Source organism: Eptesicus fuscus, chromosome 18 (genome assembly GCF_027574615.1).
Source record: "Eptesicus fuscus isolate TK198812 chromosome 18, DD_ASM_mEF_20220401, whole genome shotgun sequence".
Classification (NCBI taxonomy): domain Eukaryota; kingdom Metazoa; phylum Chordata; class Mammalia; order Chiroptera; family Vespertilionidae; genus Eptesicus; species Eptesicus fuscus.
In genome coordinates, this window is record NC_072490.1 from 25931183 (window position 1) to 25952853 (window position 21671).

A 21671-nucleotide genomic window follows, 5' to 3' on the forward strand; every position below is an offset into this window, starting at 1 on the left:
TGCTCATTTAGGTCTTCCCTTTTTCTTCAGCGTTCAGCAGAATTGACTCACTGGCTTACTAATGACAGGAAGGCTCTGCTTTCTCTTACGATCTTGTGGGCAGGAAATGTTATTTGTCTATTTGGCAAAATTCCACTAGAGAAAATCACTGGAATATCCCCCTGGATTTATTAAGGTAAGAAATTATTTCTGGGAGGACAGAGAAAACGTGCTCTCTGCTCTATTTATTCAGCTTATAAGAGTAAAGTTGACAGGGGAAAAAAGTGTCCCCCATGTCTTATATTGTAACCTTGCAACAGAATCAAAGTAACTGAAAGAGATCAAGCTAACTATAATTTACTTACAACCTCTTTTTTATTTTATAAAGTTATTTTGTTCACCACTGATTTTACTGCCCCCCTCCCCTTTTCCTCTCACCCCTCCATAGGATTATGTTGAATATAAATTTAAGCAGGATTCCAATTCTATTGGCAGAATACCCAGATGTTTTCAGCAGGGGAGTACCAACTGATAAGGTGCTAGTAATACCAGTGTTTCATAAGGAAAGGTCATGTGAAGAAAAATGCAACAGTCCTTTCATGCCCCTATCGGTGCCCTTACTACAGCTAACAGAAGGAAGAGTAGGGGTAACCTTTGTTAAACCCCTACTCTGTGCTTGACACAACGCTAACTGCTCTACAGGCACTGTTACTTCATTTTCATAAAGACTCTGGGAGGTAGAGCTTGTTATTCCTTTTAGTTGATGAAGATCCTGATACCCAAAGGTGATAAAGGTCACACAGGTCACAGAGGATGGAGCTGGTTTGAACTCAAGTCTATATGGCTCCAAAGACTCTGTTCCTCCTTTACACTACTATACACCTAGAGGACATGGAGGTCTGCAACCAACATCCTGAGAAGTCTCTTGGGTATGTTTTCTTCTTACCAGGAATGGAGGGGATTTGGCCTGGAGGTAGGGAGACTAGCTAGCAGGTAATTACAGTTATTTAGTGGAAAAGAATGGCCTTGAATGAACATCTCTTTGTATTCAAAGAAGTTATAAAAGGGCAATTGAAGTGTGTGTGTGTGTGTGTGTGTGTGTGTGTGTGTGTGTGTGTGTTTGTGCACTTGCTAAAAGGTGGTCAAATGTTACTGAGGATGACTGGAGGTGACCTAAAAGGACCAGTAAAACCCAGTATCTTATGAGATAAGATTTCAACCAGAAGGTGAAAGCCAATCCACTTGGGGAAAAATAAAAAGAGAAAGACAACAAGTGATTGTCCTTTTAATCAAGGACTGATGGCAGGCTAGTTGTGGCTGTGTATGTGTGGCGGCGGGGGGAGGGGGGTTAAGTTGGGGGTGGGGGGGCTACATGTTTCTGTGAACAAGAAGGAGGTGAAAATACTCCAGAACCCACCCACAGAAACCCAACCAGACAAAGGTCTAAATATAGGCAGATAATTCCTGGAAGACTCCAAGAGGCACACTCAAGAAGTGCTTGAGAGACAGTGTTTGAAAAAAATCATATACCTGGAGGTCTCCTGGGTTTACTAAGCTCAAACACACAGGGCCACCGTTCTCAGCCTTTTTGTCCTGATGAGACACACGTAAACCATAATGGCACCTCGCAGGTGTGTACACAGTGCTGGGAAGGCCAGGTGTAAAGCCACCTCCTTCTCTCCCACTGAGGAAAACATTTTATAACTCTAGAGGATTGTGAAGAATCTGAGAATTTTGTTATGGAGATAACCTTGATTCTGCTCCAATTTACCTAAAACGCAAATTATTGAATATATGAATAAAGAAATAAACTAGTGATCCTTACTACCTACCCCACTCTGTAGTTCCCATTGCTCCTAACAACAATATTTTATCATTTGACTAGATAGCAATGGACATTTTTAAGTACTTGGCAGCTAAAGATTTTTTTTCCCCCGCAAGTGATGATTTCTAAAGCCTCCCAGTGGAGTGGGAGATAATGTATCTATCTCCAGGAGGTGGCTTTCTACCAAGAATTCTCTGTGCTCCTCAGAGTCAGAATTAGTGAAAAGAGAACAGGGTGAATGGTGAGGTTTATTTTAAAAAGCGACAGGGAGACCATGAAAGATGGGATGGCGTTGAGAAATCAAAGCAAGCAAATGACTAAAGAATGCCAGTTTGTGGAGGTGGCTACTGACGCCCGGTGCCCCGAATGGAGTGAACCTGCATTTTCTTTCTTTCTTTCTTTTTTTTTTTAATATATATTTTATTGATTTTTTACATAGAGGAAGGGAGAGGGATAGAGAATTAGAAACATCGATGAGAGAGAAACATGGATCAGCTGCCTCCTGCACACCTCCTACTGGGAATGTGCCTGCAACCAAGGTACATGACCTTGACTGGAATCGAACCTGGGACCTTTCAGTCCGAAGGCTGACGCTCTATCCACTGAGCCAAACCGGTTAGGGCCACACTGTCATTTTCTGATGGGAAACATTTATTGACAAAAGCCTATGGTTGCTGGTATGCTCTCCAATCTTCTCAGTGGGCAGCCCGAGAACAGGTACCCACCCATGGCTCTCCCCTTCTGCCCAGGAAGCCCCCCCCCCCCCACCCATTTCCCTCTCTCTCATGAGTAAGCAGAGCTGCGGAGCAGCTTGGCAAACCTGGTAGAGTAGAATGCAAAATGCTCCCTCTGTGGTACCAAGCCCCCAGCACCTGGAGCTGCTTTCCAGAAAGGAATAATGACACTTTGTCTTTGGATTTTAAAAAATTTCTTAATGTAATGAGCCTATTCCTTGGATCCCCTCCCTGTCTGTAAAAAAATGGGCCATTTGGGACCCCCCTCCCCCCCCGGATGTTTTCTAAGGGAAACTGTGGTGAAGCAACTTCAGCAGTTGCCTAATCTCTCTGCAGTCAACCACGCAGTCAACCTTTGCAATGACACCTGCTGGGGTAGCTTTTTTCAAATTTTACTCGTACACAATTTGGACTTATGCTGTTAAGTTTGAACCATTTCTTAAATGATAGGTTAAATTCTTGTGCTTTTCTATTTCCTCCAAACTCCATAGCGGGCAAAGAAAATAGGAACCTAGACGAGATGGAAAAGACCCCTGAGGTTATTTCCTGGAAATTGCCAAGCATTCCCCTCCCTCTTCAATCCAGGGCTCATTCTTATTTCTCAGAGGTCTACACCAGAGCCCGTCAGTGTTTCATCTGGGATATAACATAAAGATTTAAAACTTAAACTGGGACAGAGGATGCCCTAAATGTGTCAGGGTTAGAAAAGATTTCCCAAGAGAACCTTTAACAGGTGATCTTTTTTCTTTTTTTAGGGTTCAAGGTTAATCAAAGAGAAGCCATACTTAGCTTGTAATATTACATCACACTACATTATTAAAATTCAGACTATAAAATCAGAGATAAAAAAGAAAGCAATACCATCTTTAATTTCTAAAAACTACAAATAATGAAAATGGTCATTTGAGAATAATAAGAAAAAATCAGATTTTTTTTGGGGGGGAATCACATGAACCACTTGAAAATCTGATGCAAAATCTATATGCTCTCACTGGAAAATGCAGACACCCAATTCTGCACACAATTCTTGGAGGTCAAGGGCACTCCTGAGGACAAACTTGTCACCCAAAGATTCCACTAGCCTAGTAAGTCATATTTCATTTTTCCTTTCTAGTTATTGTCTATACAGAGACAAATGTTTTACACATTTTGCATAATTGTAAACATAGGGTGACTCTGCTTTATGTTCTTTTTTTTTCACTTAGCCCAATGTCATAAACATGTTCCCATGTTATTCCCAATCATTATAATTTTCATTTAAAATGGACTTGCCATAGTCCACTTAAAGGAGGTACCTTGATTTACATAGCCATTATCTTACTGTTGGACATACAGGTTGCTTACAACTTGTTTCTGTGAAAATCTGCTTTACAATGAACATTTTCCTGCATCTGGAAAAGCAATAACTTTCAAAGGAAACATGTAATTCTCTTACCATTTTCTTTCCAAATACCTTCTGGTGTCTGTCTCTTCTGAGCTGTCTATAAATTTGTATTTTGTGTGCGAAATTCTAGTATCTAGTTTTATTTTTAGCTGCTGTGCCATGTGCCAAACATATTGAACTCAATCTCTCTCCCTGTAGCCTCTGTTTCACCTGCGCCCACCTTCTCTATGCCTGTGAGGAGACAGTTGCCCTTGAGTTCTTATGACTCGAGGATTCACAGGAGAAACAAGGATTGTCCTCAAGGGCGCCCTTGACCTCCCAAAAATAGTGTGCAAAACTGAGTGTGTGCATTTTCCAGTGAGATGATATAGATCTTGTATCAGATTCCTAAGTGGTCCAGGTGACCAAAAAAAGAATAAGAATTGTTGACTAGGGCTGTTTTTTAGCATCATATGTCTCCTTTTCTCCACTGGGCCTTGTCCTCTGCTACAGTCAGATTCTAGCCTAAAACCTCCCCTCTTTTAATCCTCAAGGTGCCATCCTCCTTTCCCACTCTTGCCTTCCCTTTACTGTCATCTGTGTTGAATGAAAGGGTGTATCCTGCTGTGTTTACTTCCTTCCCTTCTGAGTACACCCTAACTCCTAGGTCTCCCCTGTCTCATTCTGCTGAAATTGCTCTTTCAAAGATGATATGTACCTACTCATCACACAAGCCAGTCGTTGGTTTTCATTCTTCACAGATTTCTCTTTAGGTTATGGGATTAGCATCTTTGATTTTGTAACTCCTTTCTCCTGATCATTTGAGTTAGTGCTTCCTCCTCGGCCTTTTCCTCTGGCATCTCTTTTCTTACTGCTCGCCCTTCTTTCCCTGGCTACCAAATGCAGATCTTCTATAATTTTTGGTCATGAGCCTCTTTGCTTTCTGTAGTCTTCTTTTTGGCCATCTCATCCAGACCCATATATGTGCCGCTTCCACCTCTCTCCTGAAACCTAGGCCATATTTATAAAGTGCTATATCTACATATTGAGTTCAATATATTTGACACATGGCACAGCAGCTAAAAATAAAAGGTCCTGCCAACCTGTCCACAGACAGATTCATCATCTTGCCCAGCAGCTCCTCTGGGGTTCCCTATTTCCACGAGTAGGACCGCCATGCTTGGTCAGTCAGGCACAGAAGACTGGACTCATCATTCTCTGTTGCTTTTCTCTTAGTATTGCTGGCCCTCTAATTTATCCTCTCATTACCTCTCCCCAGGACTGTTGCAATGGGCTGAAGCTCTTCTTGTTCCATCTTTCAAAGCCCGTTTACCACTATCGGTGCCTTTCACCAAACACTCCCAGATTTATTTCCCTGAAGCATGTGGCTGATTGCTTCAATGTCCATCTCAAGAGTCTCTTGAATATTTCCTTATCCAGCAAATCACCTCAAAGCCCTTCAGGTTCTTACTCCAAACCACTTCCCCAATACTCCCTTAAATATAGCCTGCTCATTCATAGTAAGATTGCAGTATTATTAGAATACTGATGCATAAACATTTAAGTTCATAGGGGCGCTTTTTAAAGAAAAAAACTAGTATCATATTTATACATCTGATTTCTTCTTTTCCCTAAGCCTTATCTCTTCTTGATGAGTTTGGGTTCAATCCATTATTATTCAACAAAAGTATTTTGAGCACCTAATATACCTCAGCTGGGCACCCAAAGGAAAGGTGGGGGTTGAACCAGAAACACCAGGCATCTGTGGAAGGTGCAAAGGCTTTTCCCTTGCCCCTGTTTGTAATGTGCGTTGGTGGGAAACAAATGGCCCACTCAAAAGGGAGAGTTTAATGAAAAGACAATTCCAAGAGGTTAAGGGAGACTGACTAGAAAGAGTAGGGAGAAGCCATTACTAGAACTTAGTAAGAGTATTTCCTGCAGGACAGGGCACCGGAGAGAAACTGTGACCTTCTGTAGAGGACATGGTCATTGCCAAACCACAGCCTGGCAGACAGAGATCTGGGTGCCTCATCTTCTCTCCCCTGTCATTCTTTGATCTCTGATTGGTTCTTCCCATTGGTCAGAGCCAACCAAAACCCATGAGCAGGAGAGCGTGGCTAGTGCATCCAAAGAGGAAGACCTCCTGAGGCACAGGGGAGAGGTGGAGAAGGGGCAAAAATGGAGGAAACATCTGGAACTTTATTTCACTGCTGGCTCCTGAAGGTCTCCAGGGAGACAGAAAGTTCATCTTCTGGGCTTTATTCATTTCTGTGCCAATGATAATTTCTGACTGCAACAAAACATCTCCCCGCCCCCCCCCCCCCCCCAGCCCCGCTCTGCCTTCTTATTTCTCATCCCTCGCCACTTTCTTTTTATGTTTCCAGATGGTTTCAACAAAATTACTGGACAGATAATAAATGCTTATAGACCAAATTAATAAGACATGCTAATTTTTATTAATAGTTTGCATTACAGATAATAAATGTATTTTATATTAGATTGTACTGCTTGAGCAATAAGAAATTAATGAGAAAGCTGACTTAAGTTTGGAAGAAAGTGACATTGAAGTGACTGGTATGTGCTCTTTAGTAGAAAGCTCAAAACGGAATGCCTAGCAACCTTCTTCTGAGGCCCTGGCGTGAACACCTGCAGGGGGAAGGGTTTTGTGGCAGACAATGATGGTGGCCTGTCCCTTTCTCAGCATTTATCTGTACATTCTCCTTTTTTCATTCCTTGCTCCAGACTCACTCAGTTGACATGGGAGGGTCTGAGAAGCTGGAACTGGGGGTGGTGGTGATGAGACCCATTAAGGTGGTACCTCCCAGTTGGGGAGGGTCAGCAAAATAAGAGGGGAGATCAAAGCTGAGAGGGCAATTCTTCTGTGTCAGGAAGGCTATACTGACCTCTCTAAGTTAGGATATTTCTTGGGAACTCTGTGGGGTTAAAATTCTGTTTTTTTATGGGGGCCGATTCTTTGCAGCACAACTCCAAGGGCAAAGCAAGGTCCTGAAGGTTGAACAAAGTGTTGTTCAAGAGCATGGCATCTATAGAATCTAAAACAAACCCAAGTCGATAGATCTTTCCCTTGAAAACCTATAAATAGTTTCCTGAAACCACTCCTTTGCCTAAGATCTTGGGACACTATTTCCAGTGGCTCTCCTTTATGACATTGCCGGCTTTTCTACTGCATTTGTATACAATCAGGGTGACAAAGAACCCAGAGGACAGCTAGAGCTAGATGTATGTGCCACAACCAACATGTTTGCTATCTTCTGTATGTGCCAGTGTGCATGTAGGAGGGCGGGGTGGGTGTGTCTTTAAAGAACCTTACACCTGAAAGAAATGACCAAATTCTATAATTAACTGCTGTAACTATTCCGTGGTAAATGAACAATACCCCAAGTTTAGGCAGGACATAAGTAGACCCACCTGAGTTTACAGCAGAGGACAAGTCTTAAGCTAGGGAGAGACTGACCTATCAAAAGACCCCTTTATCATCCCTTTTGGACTTTCCCTTTTAGTGCTTTGAGGACCACTATCCATGGCAGGCGTCCTCAAACTACGGCCCGCAGGCCACATGCGGGTGTTTTTGCCGTTTTGTTTTTTTACTTCAAAAGAAGATATGTGCAGTGTGCATAGGAATTTGTTCATAGTTTTTTTTTAAACTATAGTCTGGCCCTCCAACGGTCTGAGGGACAGTGAACTGGCCCCCTGTTTATAAAGTTTGAGGACCCCTGATCCATGGTCACCATAATACACTGGTCCTATCTACTGTCTTGGGCTCAAACCTGGACAAAAAAATTAAACCCATTTTTCTTGCCTTCCTCATGTTTAGGGAGCTAAACAGGGTTATACTTCATGAGTACACTTCTGTAATCTATCCACATGGCACAGATTGTACTTGTCTTGTTTACATCCATGTTGCTTTCCCATAGGTTTTAGCAAAGCTATCTCTTGCCATCTGGGGAATCTCTTTCTGGAGGGCACATCTGCCCAAACCTAGGAACAAGTTTTTCCAGAGCTGATTGACTCACAAATTTGGCCTACCTGGAAACTTTAAAAACACCCAGCCCACCCACCAAAATGCTTATTATGGAGTGTGCAAATCCCATGGGCCTATAGAGTTCATGTAAGAGATGATCCTCAATCCACCCACTGAATCTATATACTCATTGTATTTGTCAACTTTAAGGCCTGGTTCTCCAGTCTTTTGGAATTCACCCTTTTATTGCCAGATGAACCATTTGGATGGCTTACTCCTGGCACTAACCATTGGACATGACATTGGTGTTTGTGTTTTGGCCACATGAATGCAACAAAGATGCCCACCCTCGTTCACTGGGACTCACTAACCTAGTTTACTTCCTTCCCATCCTTCTCACTAGGAGATGGGGCCTGGCACTGTGCCTACTACCTAATGCCTCACGTAGTTACTGAAAGAATGGAAAGCATTAGGATGGTTCCCCAAACCACCTGTGGTGGAGCAACATGAATTTCCTGACACGACGCTGAAAACCATAGTCACTGGGAAAAACAGAAGTATGAACTTATTTTTAAAACATGTGACCACACCAGGTTTCAGCAATGAGACTTGAACAAAGCTGACCTAGTGCTTTAATAGACTTCTGTCTCCTCGTGCCCCAAACCCAGCTCCCTGAATAAGAATGAACAAGGACACAACTTACTGTAAACTGGATTTGGCAGCCACCCATGATGTAGTCCAAGAAGGAATGCATCTTGTGGATCTGCATAGGAGGAGGAAAGGAAACCCTCTTAGTAATAATAGCATGATCTGTGTCCTTACAGACCTGAGGCATAAACCTTGGGGTTAAGCTGCTAAACTAGAGGAAAAGAAGAGAGAGGTATCTGTGGGAAACGATGAGTCATTTGACTTGGTTTCATTAAGAAAGAGAGAGAAAAGAAAAAAGAAAGAGAGAGAAAGCAATGCTGAATTCAGATAAGCCTGTCAGGGATGAAAATAGCCATCCCTTGCTCCCCTCCCTTATGGTTTAGGTGTGATTTTAATCAGCTTCTGTCTCTAGGAGTTAGCTAACTCTAGGAGGGGCAATCCCTCCCAGGGTCTACAAGGCCCCTAGATGTCAAAGCATCATAAAATGAAAAAATAAAATACATGATTAAAACAATGACTTGTGAATGATCTCATTTGAAAGTGGAAATCTCAATATTGTGATAGGAGTAAATAGGATTTATTATAGTTACTGTTGTATAGTAAGTACTCAACCAGTGGCAGAATTATTCTTAGCTGCAACTTAAGGGGTTTACTTATTAGCACATAGAATTTTCTGTGAAGTTAGAGACTCTCTGGGAGGAACTTCTAGGTCCTTTCATCTTTTTCCATTGTCTTGTTTTCCTGGAACTTTTCCAGCAAGAATGAGGTACCACATATATTAGTAAAACACTGACCACTGTGATAGACACATGGTAGGTACTTTGGAAAGGTTGGGTGTCCCTTTGGGGAGCTCCCTCTGATGCTGCCCTGGGAAGAGAAGAGCCTTGACTTGTGACCAATACTCTCCTAACTTTGGGGACAGGACTATCCTTGTGGAGGGAATGGTGGCATTGGGCTTCCATAGCTCCAAGACCACCTATGCATACATTTCTCATTGTATGTCCATTAACACATTGATTTTCTGATTTTTACTTTAAAAAAGATCACATCTCCTTGACACTCTCTCTCTCTGACTACACAACCTGAACTCTTTTTTCCAGACACCTTAGCTTTATACTCCTGAAAGACAAGCTATATACATACCTTGCATTGATTCAAAATCACAATGCCTGAGTTCTTATAATTCTTCTTCTTGGCTTTGTACTTGGGGTTGATGCACTCCCACTGCACCTGCAACAAGAAGAGTCACAGCATGGTTGCCTACTCAGGAAGAAGTGGAATCATTTGATGAGGTCAAGCCCCCAGGTGCTGCTGCAGATGAATCTGAGGCCTAACAAATGGTTTCCAAGTGATAACCCTAGCATCTAGGGGAAACATAAGAAGAGTGGTTGAGAGGAAGACTCTAATATCAGACTGCCTGATTTGTATCCTAGCCGCTCTACTTTCCAGCTGTGTGACCTTTGGCAAATTACAGTTGACCCTTAAACAATGCAAAGGTTGTTAGAAAATCGGTGTATGACTTTGGACTCCCCCAAAATTTAACTACCCTTGGAATCCACAGGGGATTGGTTCCAGGATCCCTGCAATAACAAAATCTGTGGATGCTCAGGTTCCCTCTATAAAAGGTGTAAATCAATGCATACATCCAGCCCTCCACATCCATGGACTCCCAACCAGGGACTGAAAACAGTACAGAAAAGATTCACATATAAGTGGACTCGTGCAGTTCAAACCCTTGTTGTTCAAGGGTCAGCTGTAGTTGATTCCTCTATGCCTTGGATAGCTCCACTGTAAAATGTAGCTTATAATTGTATCTATTTGATAGGCTCATTGTGTGAATTGAATAATTAATCTATGTAATATAGTACTAGGACAGTGCCTGATACTTATAAATGCTTACTATTAATAGGATCCAATCAAGCATCTGAGTAAAGAAGAGATTTGAACACACATAGTTGAGTAACCCAAGTGCTGAGCCTTAGTGCTTGGGAAATGACTTAAAAGGTAGAAAAACTGAGGAATGTTGAAAACCAGCTACAGGAAATTAGTGGGGATAATGATAAATTTACAGAGAACTTCACTGAGAACTAAAATAATAGATTAATACATGTCACAACAGTGGCACACTAGATCTCCAAAGAGAGATCTTTGAAGGACAGGATCAGAGCTGCAGGAATGTCTGGGGACTGAGGAGGTAGCTAAGGGGATACCTAGGGGAACAGATCTCATGGGACAAAGTGAATTGCAAGTCAAACACCCAAGGGTCATTGAATGATCCTGCCCACAATCGTATGGGAGCTGGATCCTTGGATTTCCACGCAGGAGACAATTTTCACTCTCTGACAAGTGCCTGAGAATGAAGCGATCTCAGAGGCAAGTTGTGAGTAGGGCAGAGTGATACAGCTTTGGTCCACAGCGATCCATTCCTTTCAGTGTACATGCATTTGTGTAGTTTCTTCCCACAATGAGGCTGAGCTTAGTCAGGTGACTTGTTTGACCAATGGGACATTAGCAAAAGTGATAGCAGCAGAGGACTAAAAAGTGCCTGTGCATTGGGGCTTGGTGTTGAGAAGTTTTCCCCACCACATAAAAAGCGTAGGGTGGTCTCTTGGTAAATTAAAATGTGGAAAAATTCCAGCTGTTGGGGCCAAATGCGTAAGTGAATTCAGTTGGCATCATGTGTAGCAGAGAGGAGCTATTCCAATTGAGCTCAGCCTAAATTGCCAATCCAGAGACTCATTAGTAAATAATGATTTTTTTTTTCAGCCAGTTTTGGTATAATTTGTTTCTCAGATACAGATAACTGATATGGTAATTTCTCATCTTTGGGAAAGTTCCAGTTGAGAATATATAAGGGTTTGGAAGAGAGAAATGTTGTACTGGTTAAGACGCCTCTAAAACTCCTTCTTTTAAGGAAAAGAAGAATAATGCAAGGAAAGGAGTCAAGAATCACACCTGACTCTGAAATCAGGAGATTATCAGTCCTATTTTTTATTTTTTAAAATATATTTTTATTGATTTCAGAGAGAGGAAAGGTGAGGGAAAGCGAGATAGAAACATCAATGATGGGAGAGAATAATCAATCAGCCATCTCCCGGATGGCCCCCAACTGGGGATCAAGCCCACAACCCAGGCATGTGTGCAGACCAGGAAATGAACCATGACTTCCTGGTTTTTGGGTTGACGCTCAACCTCTGGGACCCCCTGGCAGGGTGAAGACAGGGGCTTAGAAGAAAAGCCCAAACTCCTTTTCTTCTGAGCTATCAGAATCGACTTTTCCTGGCCTCTGCCTCTCTCTTTAACCACATCTCATGCATGGATCCGCACCCTCTCTGCTCCAGGTACACTGGGCTCTTTCCAGATCCTTAACCACACCACGCTCTTTCCTAACTCAATCCTTTGCATGCTATTCCCTCTGCCTGAGATGCTTCTCCTTGCTTGTTACATGGCTGACTTCTTTCCATCTTTAAAGGCCCTCAACTTAAATATCACTTTTTCTGATTATCTCCTTCTATGCCCCACCTTTGTAACTAAACTGGTTCAGGTTTTTCATATCATTTATCATAAGATATAACAACATTTTATTGTTTTATTTACTTGATTTGTGGTTCCAGTTTATTCTGACGCACAGTCATGTCACACCCAGAGCCTGGCATAGTGCCTGGCACATAGTAGGTACTCCTCAATAACTCTTAGTAGAATAAAATAAGGAAACAGTTCCCACAGTGCAAATGTGTCAAAACAGGGGCTGGGTGGTTGAACTAAAATCTTCCAGGTATCTCAGTGATAGAAAAGTACAGTAGCATATGGTCCATTTCCTTAGTGAGACAAATATTTATTTCTGTTTCTTTGAATGCATTGGACTTTGATGTTCTTCAAATGTGACATATGCTAGAATTTTACTTTTAATACCCTCTTAGGAGCCTCAAGATGAAATGGTTCTCTTATTTACTTATTTATTTAATATATTTTTATTGATTTCAGAGAGGACGGGAGAGGGAGAGAGAGATAGAAACATCAATGATGAGAATCATTAATCGGTTGCCTCCTGCTCGCCCCTTACTGGGGATCAAGCCCACAACCCAGGCATGTGCCCTTGGCCAGAATCGAACCCAAGACCCTCTATACACTGAGCCAAACCAGCTAGGGCAAGTTCTCATATTTGTTAATTTGGATATTTTTATTTGTAGAGAACAAGACAAAACTTTGTAAAGGTCTTTAGAGATCTAGCTGGCAAAATCAATAACTGTCATTGACTTATTAGCTCAATAGGGCTTGGTCCAGTACATTCAATGAAGCAACTTCTCTGGATATATTTCTTTTTATCCTGGGGGTGACTTTACTAGTAATTTAGTGTTGGTTTTCATTGTGGCCCCAAAACTCTCCATGCCTGCTTGTGAATGAAGGTCTTTGTGTTTGAAAAGTGTCTTGCAATGCCTAGTACATGATAAAACATATAAAGCAGGTTTTATTGCAACTACACAGAAAGCTGCCCTTGAATTTTCAGACCAAAAGTATGTATTCAACAAATGGTCTGATTCAGGTTAAGCTTCTAATTCTAAAGAAGTTAGTGTCTTTCCATCCAGTCTGGTTACATCTTGACCTTACATCTAAACGAAGAGACTTGAGCCCTAGCCAGTTTTGCTCAGTGGATAGAGCATCTGCCTGCGGACTGAAGGGTCCCAGGTTCGATTCTGGTCAAGGGTACATACAGGCTCCATCCCTAGTAGGGGGCGTGCAGGAGGCAGCCTATCAATTCTTGCTCATCATTGATGTTTCTATCTCTCTCTCCCTCTCTGAAACCAATAAAATATATTTAAAAAAATAAATAAAAGAAGAGACTTGAATAATGACTTGGGGCATCGTCTCTACACTTCTGACCACACCAGGGACGAGGTCTTACCTCTCAGGGAAAAGACATTTGTCAAAGCTGGTGCTGTTACTCCTTTCTACTTCTTGGGAACAATGGGCTTCAGAGTAAGAATGGCAGGTATTTTGGTTTGAGTTCTCCCAGAATCAAAACCCAAAGCAAGGTGTAGGTGTGGGTAGCTCATCTGGGAGGTAATATCAGGAAGCACCAACAGAGTGGGAAATTGAGGGAGGGGAGGGAGTCAAAAAAGGGCTCACTATCAAGTCAGTTACCACTGGGGCAACCAGGGCTTATTCCTGCTGGGAAACTGCATAGAACACACCTGAGTTTTGCTACCTTTACATCTCAACTCTCATGAATCATTTGCTGAGGGCTGCTCCCTGGTTAGCGTTACATCTCCCCCCACACATTGCAGCCCATGGTGGGGATAGGCAGAGCAGGCTCCAGCAGCCAGAGAAAGCCCTCAGGCAAGGAGATGTAGGTTCTGCAGCTGGAAGTTGGGCAGGTGAACACCGAACAGGTAAGAGCAGAAGTTACGCGTAGGCCAGAATCCAGATGACAGCAACTGACTGATAAAGAGATATATATGTGTGTAATAAAGCACAGTACATGCGTCTGAGAGAAACGCAGAGGAGGTTTAGATTTTTGTGTGACACAATGAAACCTGTTTGCCTCTGTGGTACGTGATACTGTTGGGTATATGTCTTGACACCCAAAGAGTAAAATGGTCGAACTATATGAAGATCTGTTACCCATAATAAAAATTTGGAGGATTCAAATAATCTCTCCAATTGCAGAACTGGAAAGTCAGTACTGTTTGGAAAGTTCTAGCTATGTGCAAGACAGTCCGGTAAATGCATATCGTGGATTATTTTATTTCATCTTCTATGAAATTGACATTGTTACTACATTCAGTTTTTTTAGGTGAGAAAGATGAGGCACAGAGAGATTAAGTCACTTGTCCAAAGCTACAGAGCTCAAGGAAATTAGAAATATTCTCATTTAACCTCTTCATTTTACTGATGCGAAACTGTACCACACTGGAGTGGTGTCTTGTCCAAGGTCACACCAATTGCCTTGGGTTGGGCTAGTACTTGAAACTAGGTACTGAAATCCCACCATACACCTGCTCATCCCATTTCATCACATATTGATGTCTCACCTCTAGCTGTTCATGCGTAGCTGGGTGCAACAGGAAAGAAGTGTCTGGAAAAAGGCCACGAATGGTTTACCACGTACCTGCTTCCCTTCCATTGCTCCTCTCATCTCCTTGAATGTCGAGGTGAATTCTCCAATGAAGTCATGTTTGCCATTGGAGTCCCAGTCCCATACTATGCACTACAAAGAGAAGAGAAGTTCTTCTTATTATTTTAACTTAACAAGCATCCACAGTAGCTAAAGGCAGTGCAAACTATAAGAAAGAGCTGATGAAACACACTTGGTCTGGAGCAAAAGCGCAGCAGTCTAGGATTGCGGCATGTGGGATGTAAGATTCCTTCAGTTTCTATAGTGATGCAGTAGTGACTAATAATTTGCATAATTGTCAGATAAGGCCAGTAAGACCAAAAGGGAGATGAGTGACTTGCTGAAGCGACCATCTAGAGAATGAAACCTAGAATTTTTAAAATATATATATTTTTATTGATTTCAGAGAGGAAGGGAGAGGGAGAGATAGAAACATCAATGATGAGAGTCATCCATCCGCTGCCTCCTGCACACCCCCTACTGGGGATCAAGCCCGCAACCCAGGCATGTGCCATTGACCAGAATTGAACCCAGGACCCTTCAGTCCCCAGGCCGACACTCTATCCGCTGAGTCAAACCAGCTAGGGCTGAAACCTGGAATTTAAGGCAGCTGTCCTGACTCCAATTCCAGTGCTCTTTCCCCATATAGCACAGAGGTGGGGAACATCCAGCCCTTATATGGCCCACAAAAGCATTTGGCCTGGCCTTGCCAAGGCATTAGGGGTGAGTTAATAAAGTGTTTGACCAAATATAGCAGGCTAATTTTTAAGCTGATAATTCTGTATGGCCTATGAATGATGTTGTAAATATCCAAATGGCCCTTGGCAGTAAAAAGGTCCCCACTTCTGTTAGCAGATGGCCTCCCTGGCGAACACCTAGAATCTGTGTCTATAGTTTCTACAATATCAGCTTATGTTTAACGATATGAATGGGGTCATGTTAATCACATTTTCTTTTTCTTTTTCTTTTTTTTTTCTGAAAGCAAAAGAGCAATGTTAAGAAAAATGAGTAAGAAGGCAAAATGTGAGATCTTTAACTGTATCCACATTTGAAATGGGTGGAACATGGTGACAGGTAAGTCACACTGGTAAATATCAGGCATCCATCACACTTAAGATGTTTACTTCCAACAAGAGGGCTACCGCTAACAATTATAAACCTGAATTTGGGGCTCCCAGGCAGCACTGTGTAGAATGGCTCAGGTGACATCAGCAGCCATCCCTCTGCTTAGCCACATACACTTAGGTGAAGAGGAAGTTTCCCATTTTTTTCATTCTTTTTGTTGTTGTTTGTTTTTTTGTTAATCCTTTCCTAAGGATACTTTTCCACTGATTTTTCAGAGAGTGGAAGGGGGAGGGAGAGATAGAGAGAGAAACACAATGTGAGAGAGACACATTGATTGGCTGCCTCTTGCATGCACCCTGACCAGGGCTGGGGATTGAGCCTGCAATTGGGGTACGTGCTCTTGACCGGAATCAAACCCAGGACCCTTCAGTACATGGGCCAACACTCTATCCACTGAGCCAAACCAGTGAGGACCCCATTTTTTTCCAGGGTGGTGGCTGGACTAGGGTCTCAAGTACTTTAGATAATGCTTTTACCTCTTAAATCAGTGATTTGCGTCAAGGAAGTCCCAGACCTCAAATAAGATCAAGGCAGCAAAGGGTGGTTTCCTTAGAATACTGAGATTGTAAGAGGTAGCCTGGTCCTCCCTCAGAACGCACACCCCACTGGCCAGTCCGACCTGGAAAACTCAGGCTCTAAATCTTTTCTCTGATCCCATGGGATGTCCCATAAACATAAAATAAAAGATATCCAAAAGGAGACATAATTTCCCCCTAACTTTATTCCTGCTCATTTCTTTTCTATCACAGTAAATTGTACCAACACCCAACCTGTTGCTACAAAGAGAAGACTGGGTATCATTCCTGATAGTCCTCGCTCCCCTCACGCTCCCACACTGACTCCTGTGTGTTCTGTCTTCTAAATAAGGCCTAACTCCAGCTCTTCGCACGGCCCCTCCTCACCTGCATCACTGTAACAGCCTCCTCCTGGCCTCCGTGCCTCCCTCATGCTTCCTCACCACCCCTAGTCCAGTATGCATGCTCATTGCCTGCTTAAACCAAAATGTATATAGGTAACGGATTTTCCAAGGCCTTCCACGATCTTACTCCCTAAATATTCCAAAATTTGCCCTTTATAATTCATGCTACTGTATTGTAAAGTTTCTCTAATATGAGGTTGGTTGGAATCAAAAGCATTTGCTAGGATTTTTTTTTTTTTTTGAGGCATCTTAAAGAAAAACTAATTTCTCAGCTTTTGCTCTCTCTTTAGCTGTGGAGGCTTTGGTAGATTGTTTTGCTCACAAAATGTATTAATAAGCCCTTTTGTTTTGAAACAGAATGGATTAAAATAACTCAGTACAGAAGAGTTTAAGACAAAAGGGGCTAAACTGCTCTGCTGAGTAAAGCAATGGGGAAGTTGAGCTTTCCCTTTGTAAGGAGAGACAGAGTGGGGCTCAGGAAGGGGGCTCAGGGGGGTAGGTTGGGAAGGACTTAGGGCAGGATTCATCAGAGGCTGAAGATGGGCCTACCATTGGACAGGAGGGTGGTTATGAGAGGCGGGTAAGGAACTTTGGAAACTGTGCTGTCTAATTCTCAAGGTCCGGTTTTTACATATCCCTCCCTTTATTGATTCCCTTTCTACTTTCCCTCTGCCCTTATCCCCGACACTCCCAGAGTGACCTGGAGAACAAAGGAGAGGGACTGTGTCCAGGTTTGGGGACAAGCACCCCGGGGAGCAGGGAGCAGTTTGAGATAGCCCACGTGATGACTGAGAACTGGGTGGGGAGCAGGACTGTGGAGAAAGAGCTTGAGAGAGGAGTCCTAGGAGTAGAACTCCCCAGACATACTGGGGAGAATGGTAGATTTCTGCAGTCACATGGCATTAGAATTCAAGATATCTTATTTAGATTTTAAGGAAAGTTTGACCCCAGAAAGTTGGAGAATAACAAAATTTAATTAAAAATCATTACTTAGCCCTGGCTGGGTGGCTCAGTTGGTTAGAGCATTGTTCTGTACACAAAAGATTCCGAGTAAGAACATATACTTAGGTTGTGGGTTCCATCCCTTGTCTGGGTGCATAAGGAAGGAAACCAATTGATGTTTCCTTCTCTCTCTCCTCTCTCTCTCTCTCTCTCTCTCTCTCTCTCTCTCTCTCTCTCTCTCATTCTCTTCCCCTGTCAACATATCTTTGGGTGAGGGTTAAAAAAATAATTACTTAATTTACACTAACTCTTTGGTCATTAAATGTTCACTCCACTGGTAGTTGAGGGCAATGCAGAGTTCCCAGGTGACCCATGAAGGACATGTGTGTACAAGTCACAAACTGCTGTTGTTACCAGCCACTGAGATTACTATAAGCATAACCTAGTGTAGGAACCATTTAAGTACTTAAAAAACTGTCATATGAAAAGGTATTTCAATTTTTGACTCCAAAGGGGGGAACATTTTCAAGAGGAATTTATAAAGAAGTAACAAAGAAAGCATCTACCAATATTTATACCTGTCTAAAAACAAAATAATCTGTGAAAGACTGAATGTTTCATTTCTGGAAAGTTCAAATAGAAACTGCAGGACTACAGGTAGTGATAAAATGTAGTAGAGAAAGTTGAAAAGAGAATGTTACAGGGGATTCGGTGCGATGTTCATTGAACTCGCTTCTAAGACGAGTTGTAGCAGCATAGGTTGCATCATAAAGTCAATGAAAGGCTTAGCTCCTTCTGGCTGAAATGCCAAACCATGCACGGTAGATTTGGTAGGAGTGACGAGAGCGTTCTACCTCATTGATTCTAATGGACAGTGGAAGCAATCAATGATCCAGTCATTTGGAAAAATTGCTCATGATATGCATGTGAGCCTCACATAGTCACACACTGTCGATGAATCTGCAGTACTTATAACCAGGTGTTTTTCTCTGTTTGCTGGTCCCTCCCTGCTAACCCTGACACTCACCCAGAGCAAGGAACAGAAGGAAACTTACTGGGCCTGGACCGAGAAAAGAAGCGCGCTCTCCCCCAGGGGATCACGCCCTTGCTTGTCTTCAGCCTCCCCTCCCCTATCCTCCCCCCACAGGCACTTATCTCCTAACCAGGGGTCCTCAAACTTTTTAAACAGGGGGCCAGTTCACTGTCCCTCAGACCGTTGGAGGGCCGAACTATAGTTTAAAAAAAAACTATGAACAAATTCCTATGCACACTGCACTTATCTTATTTTGAAGTAAAAAAACAAAACAGCAAAAACACCCGCATGTGGCCCGCGGGCCATAGTTTGAGGACGCCTGTAAGGGACCCCAGGAGACTTGCAACCAGGGGAGCAATAGGCAGCAGCAGGTCGTCCTGGGCTGACCCCTGAACCTGTCTCCAAGGCCCCCTTTTCTCTGACTTCCCAGTGAGCCAGAGCAGCCCAGCCTGGGCTCTCCTTTTGCTTCTTCTATGCCCTTCCTAGATTCCCTCTCCTAAGTGTGTTTTTGCTGCAGGCAATAAATGCTTGCTTGCTTTGCAAAAAAAAAAAAAAAAAGAAAAAAGAAAAGAAAAGAAAGGAAGGAAGGAAGAAAAGAAGAGTGGTTCCTGGGACTCTAAGGCTCACAGCTTTGCCTCGTAGTATATACAGCCATGGAATGTCTGACAGTCACATCCTCACCCCTCCACCTTTGGGAAGGAGCACATAAGAAGGTGAAGGGGACAGAAGCAAATAAATGAAAGGATGTGGAGTAAGCAGAACAGATGGGTGGTTACAGGGCAGTGACAGGGATGTAAAGTACAGCATAGGAAATATAGTCAATAATACTGTAATAACTATGTATGGGGCCAGGTGGGTACGTGAAATATTGGGGGGGACAGTCTATAAAGTACATGATTGTCTAAACCATTCTGTTGTACACCTGAAACTAATACAGAATAATGTTGAATGTAAAGTGTAATTAAAAAATAAATAAAAGAAGGGAAGTGGAAGCAGCCTTTTTAACACCCCCCTGCACTGGGAAAGAGGATAGAAGTTCCCTCCTTAAAGGGAAGGGGTGTAACTCTTCCTGCCCCGCCTAGCCGCAGCAGAAGAGCGAAGAAGCAAGAGGGGATGAACACACAACTCTGGTTTGTCAGGGAATCTTAAGGGAAACCACTTACTCCGTTTCTTTGCCCTTTCTTAGATTTCCCATCATGCTTTAGTTACTGTCCCCCCTTCCATCTGCCAGCCACAGCAGTCTAGGTGTCTGTAATGAGCTCTCCGGGGCAGAGGGAGTGACCCCCGGGCTGGAGGAAGAGCCAGGTTTGACAGCATCCGGACCCGGCCTCCCAGGGGGCAGACACCACCCCTGACATGGGCCCGCTCCTTCCATCGGCTGGCATTTCTCATCGTGGCGGTGGCAGAATTCTGTTTTGACCTTTCTCAGAAGGGATCTCCAAGGAAGGAAGACACAGCAGGGCAGAAAAATAAAAACACTGTCTTTCCCTCTCTCCCCGCCAGGAAGCTGGCGGCAGCAGCTCTGAGGGGCTGACAGAGGAACAGGTCTTGGTGGAAAGTAAACACGTGCGCTGCCCTGCAGAAACCCGGACTCAGAGGCAGGTTCTCTGTGGGAATCGAGGTGGAGCCTGGACAGACCTGCGGGGGATCAGAAGCTCAAAACTATCTGCAAGCCGGAGAGCCTGCGTGAGGCCTTGCAGCTTACAGTGGAGCTTAGGTATTCAGTCTGAACATGTTGGAGCTCGACAGATGGTCTCGTCAACTCCCTCATTTTACAGAGAAGGAAACTGATGACAGAGGATGAAGTGACTTCTGCCAGTTCACCGAGTGCAGGGCTGGGGCTAAAACCCAGGTTTCCTGCCTTCCTGATGTCACCACTGCTAAACAAATACCAAATTGTAATAATGAAAACACACACGCTTGCTATGTACCACTTACTAGCTATGTACTGCTCTGAGCACCTCATCTATATCAACTCAACTTCTTCATCATTCTGCTCATTTTACAGGTGAGGTAACCGAGGCACAGAGAAGTGAAGTATGTGTCCCAAGACCACACAGCTAACGCTAGGTATCTTTGAACTAGAAGAAGCTGAATTTCATAGATTGTCTTACCTAATCAAATGTGTTTATGGTTTTTAATCCTTTAAGATAGCACAGAACTGACAATATTATTATTACCCTTTACTGGTATGGTAATTGCCACTCAGAGGGGCCATTCACAGGCTTAGAGAGGTTAAGTGACTTTACTGGACACTTGGAAAGTGACCAAGATTCTGATTCAGTTTCCTTGGAAGGGTCCCAAGAATCTACTTTCGAAGCAAGCAAGTGGCCAGTTTGGATGGTCCCTAGATGTATTGAGAAACATTGGACAGGAAATCCAGGAGTCTACGGTTTGTGACAATGGTGGCAATAATTACAATTAGAGTAATTAGATCATGGCTCACACTGCTTTCTTCAAGTCAATAAGAAAGCCGACCACAGACAAAAGACAAAATTCAAGGGCCATGCTGGCTCCTCATGATCATTCAAGGTAGCGCTGCTCTAAGCAGGCAAACAAAATCCTAAAATGTTATGCTCCTGAGTGTCGGACAGCGAGATGCCCAGGAGGGGAGGGCGCCGCGTACGTTGGCTTTATCTTGCCAGTTCACACATCTCTGCTGGACTGCAGCCAAGCCCAGACACGGTCCACAGTGAAGTGTGCCACTCCTGGAAGCTGTCTTTGGAGATTTATGGCTTCGTGAGACTTGGTTAGTTCAGATAAGCTTCAGAGGCTCCCAAACGCTTGTCCAAACCCTTTTAACTTCATACCTCGCTACTCTTTAGGAAGATGGAAACTCCTAAGGCCGAGTGGGCAGCGTGAAGAGGCCGGCTTTGACAGTGACTTATGCCTCAGGCTTTCAACAAGAGCTCTCGCTTCACGATCTGGCTCAACCTCTACCGAGTTGACAGCTGTAAGATCTATCTAGAAGCTGACATTCTACCTGAGAACCTTCCCATTTGATTT

At 43.3% G+C, this 21671-nt stretch overlaps 1 protein-coding gene across 1 annotated transcript in view; it reads right to left on the bottom strand.

The window, feature by feature from the left end:
- Positions 1-21671, bottom strand: part of CPNE4 (copine 4) — a 291785-nt gene that overhangs the window by 28015 nt on the left and 242099 nt on the right. The window contains exons 8-10 of the mRNA XM_054729573.1: positions 14641-14739; positions 9675-9761; positions 8587-8646 (exon numbers count right to left, since the gene is read on the bottom strand). Coding sequence (XP_054585548.1) covers positions 8587-8646; positions 9675-9761; positions 14641-14739 — 246 coding nt within the window. The remainder of the gene's footprint in view (positions 1-8586; positions 8647-9674; positions 9762-14640; positions 14740-21671) is intronic.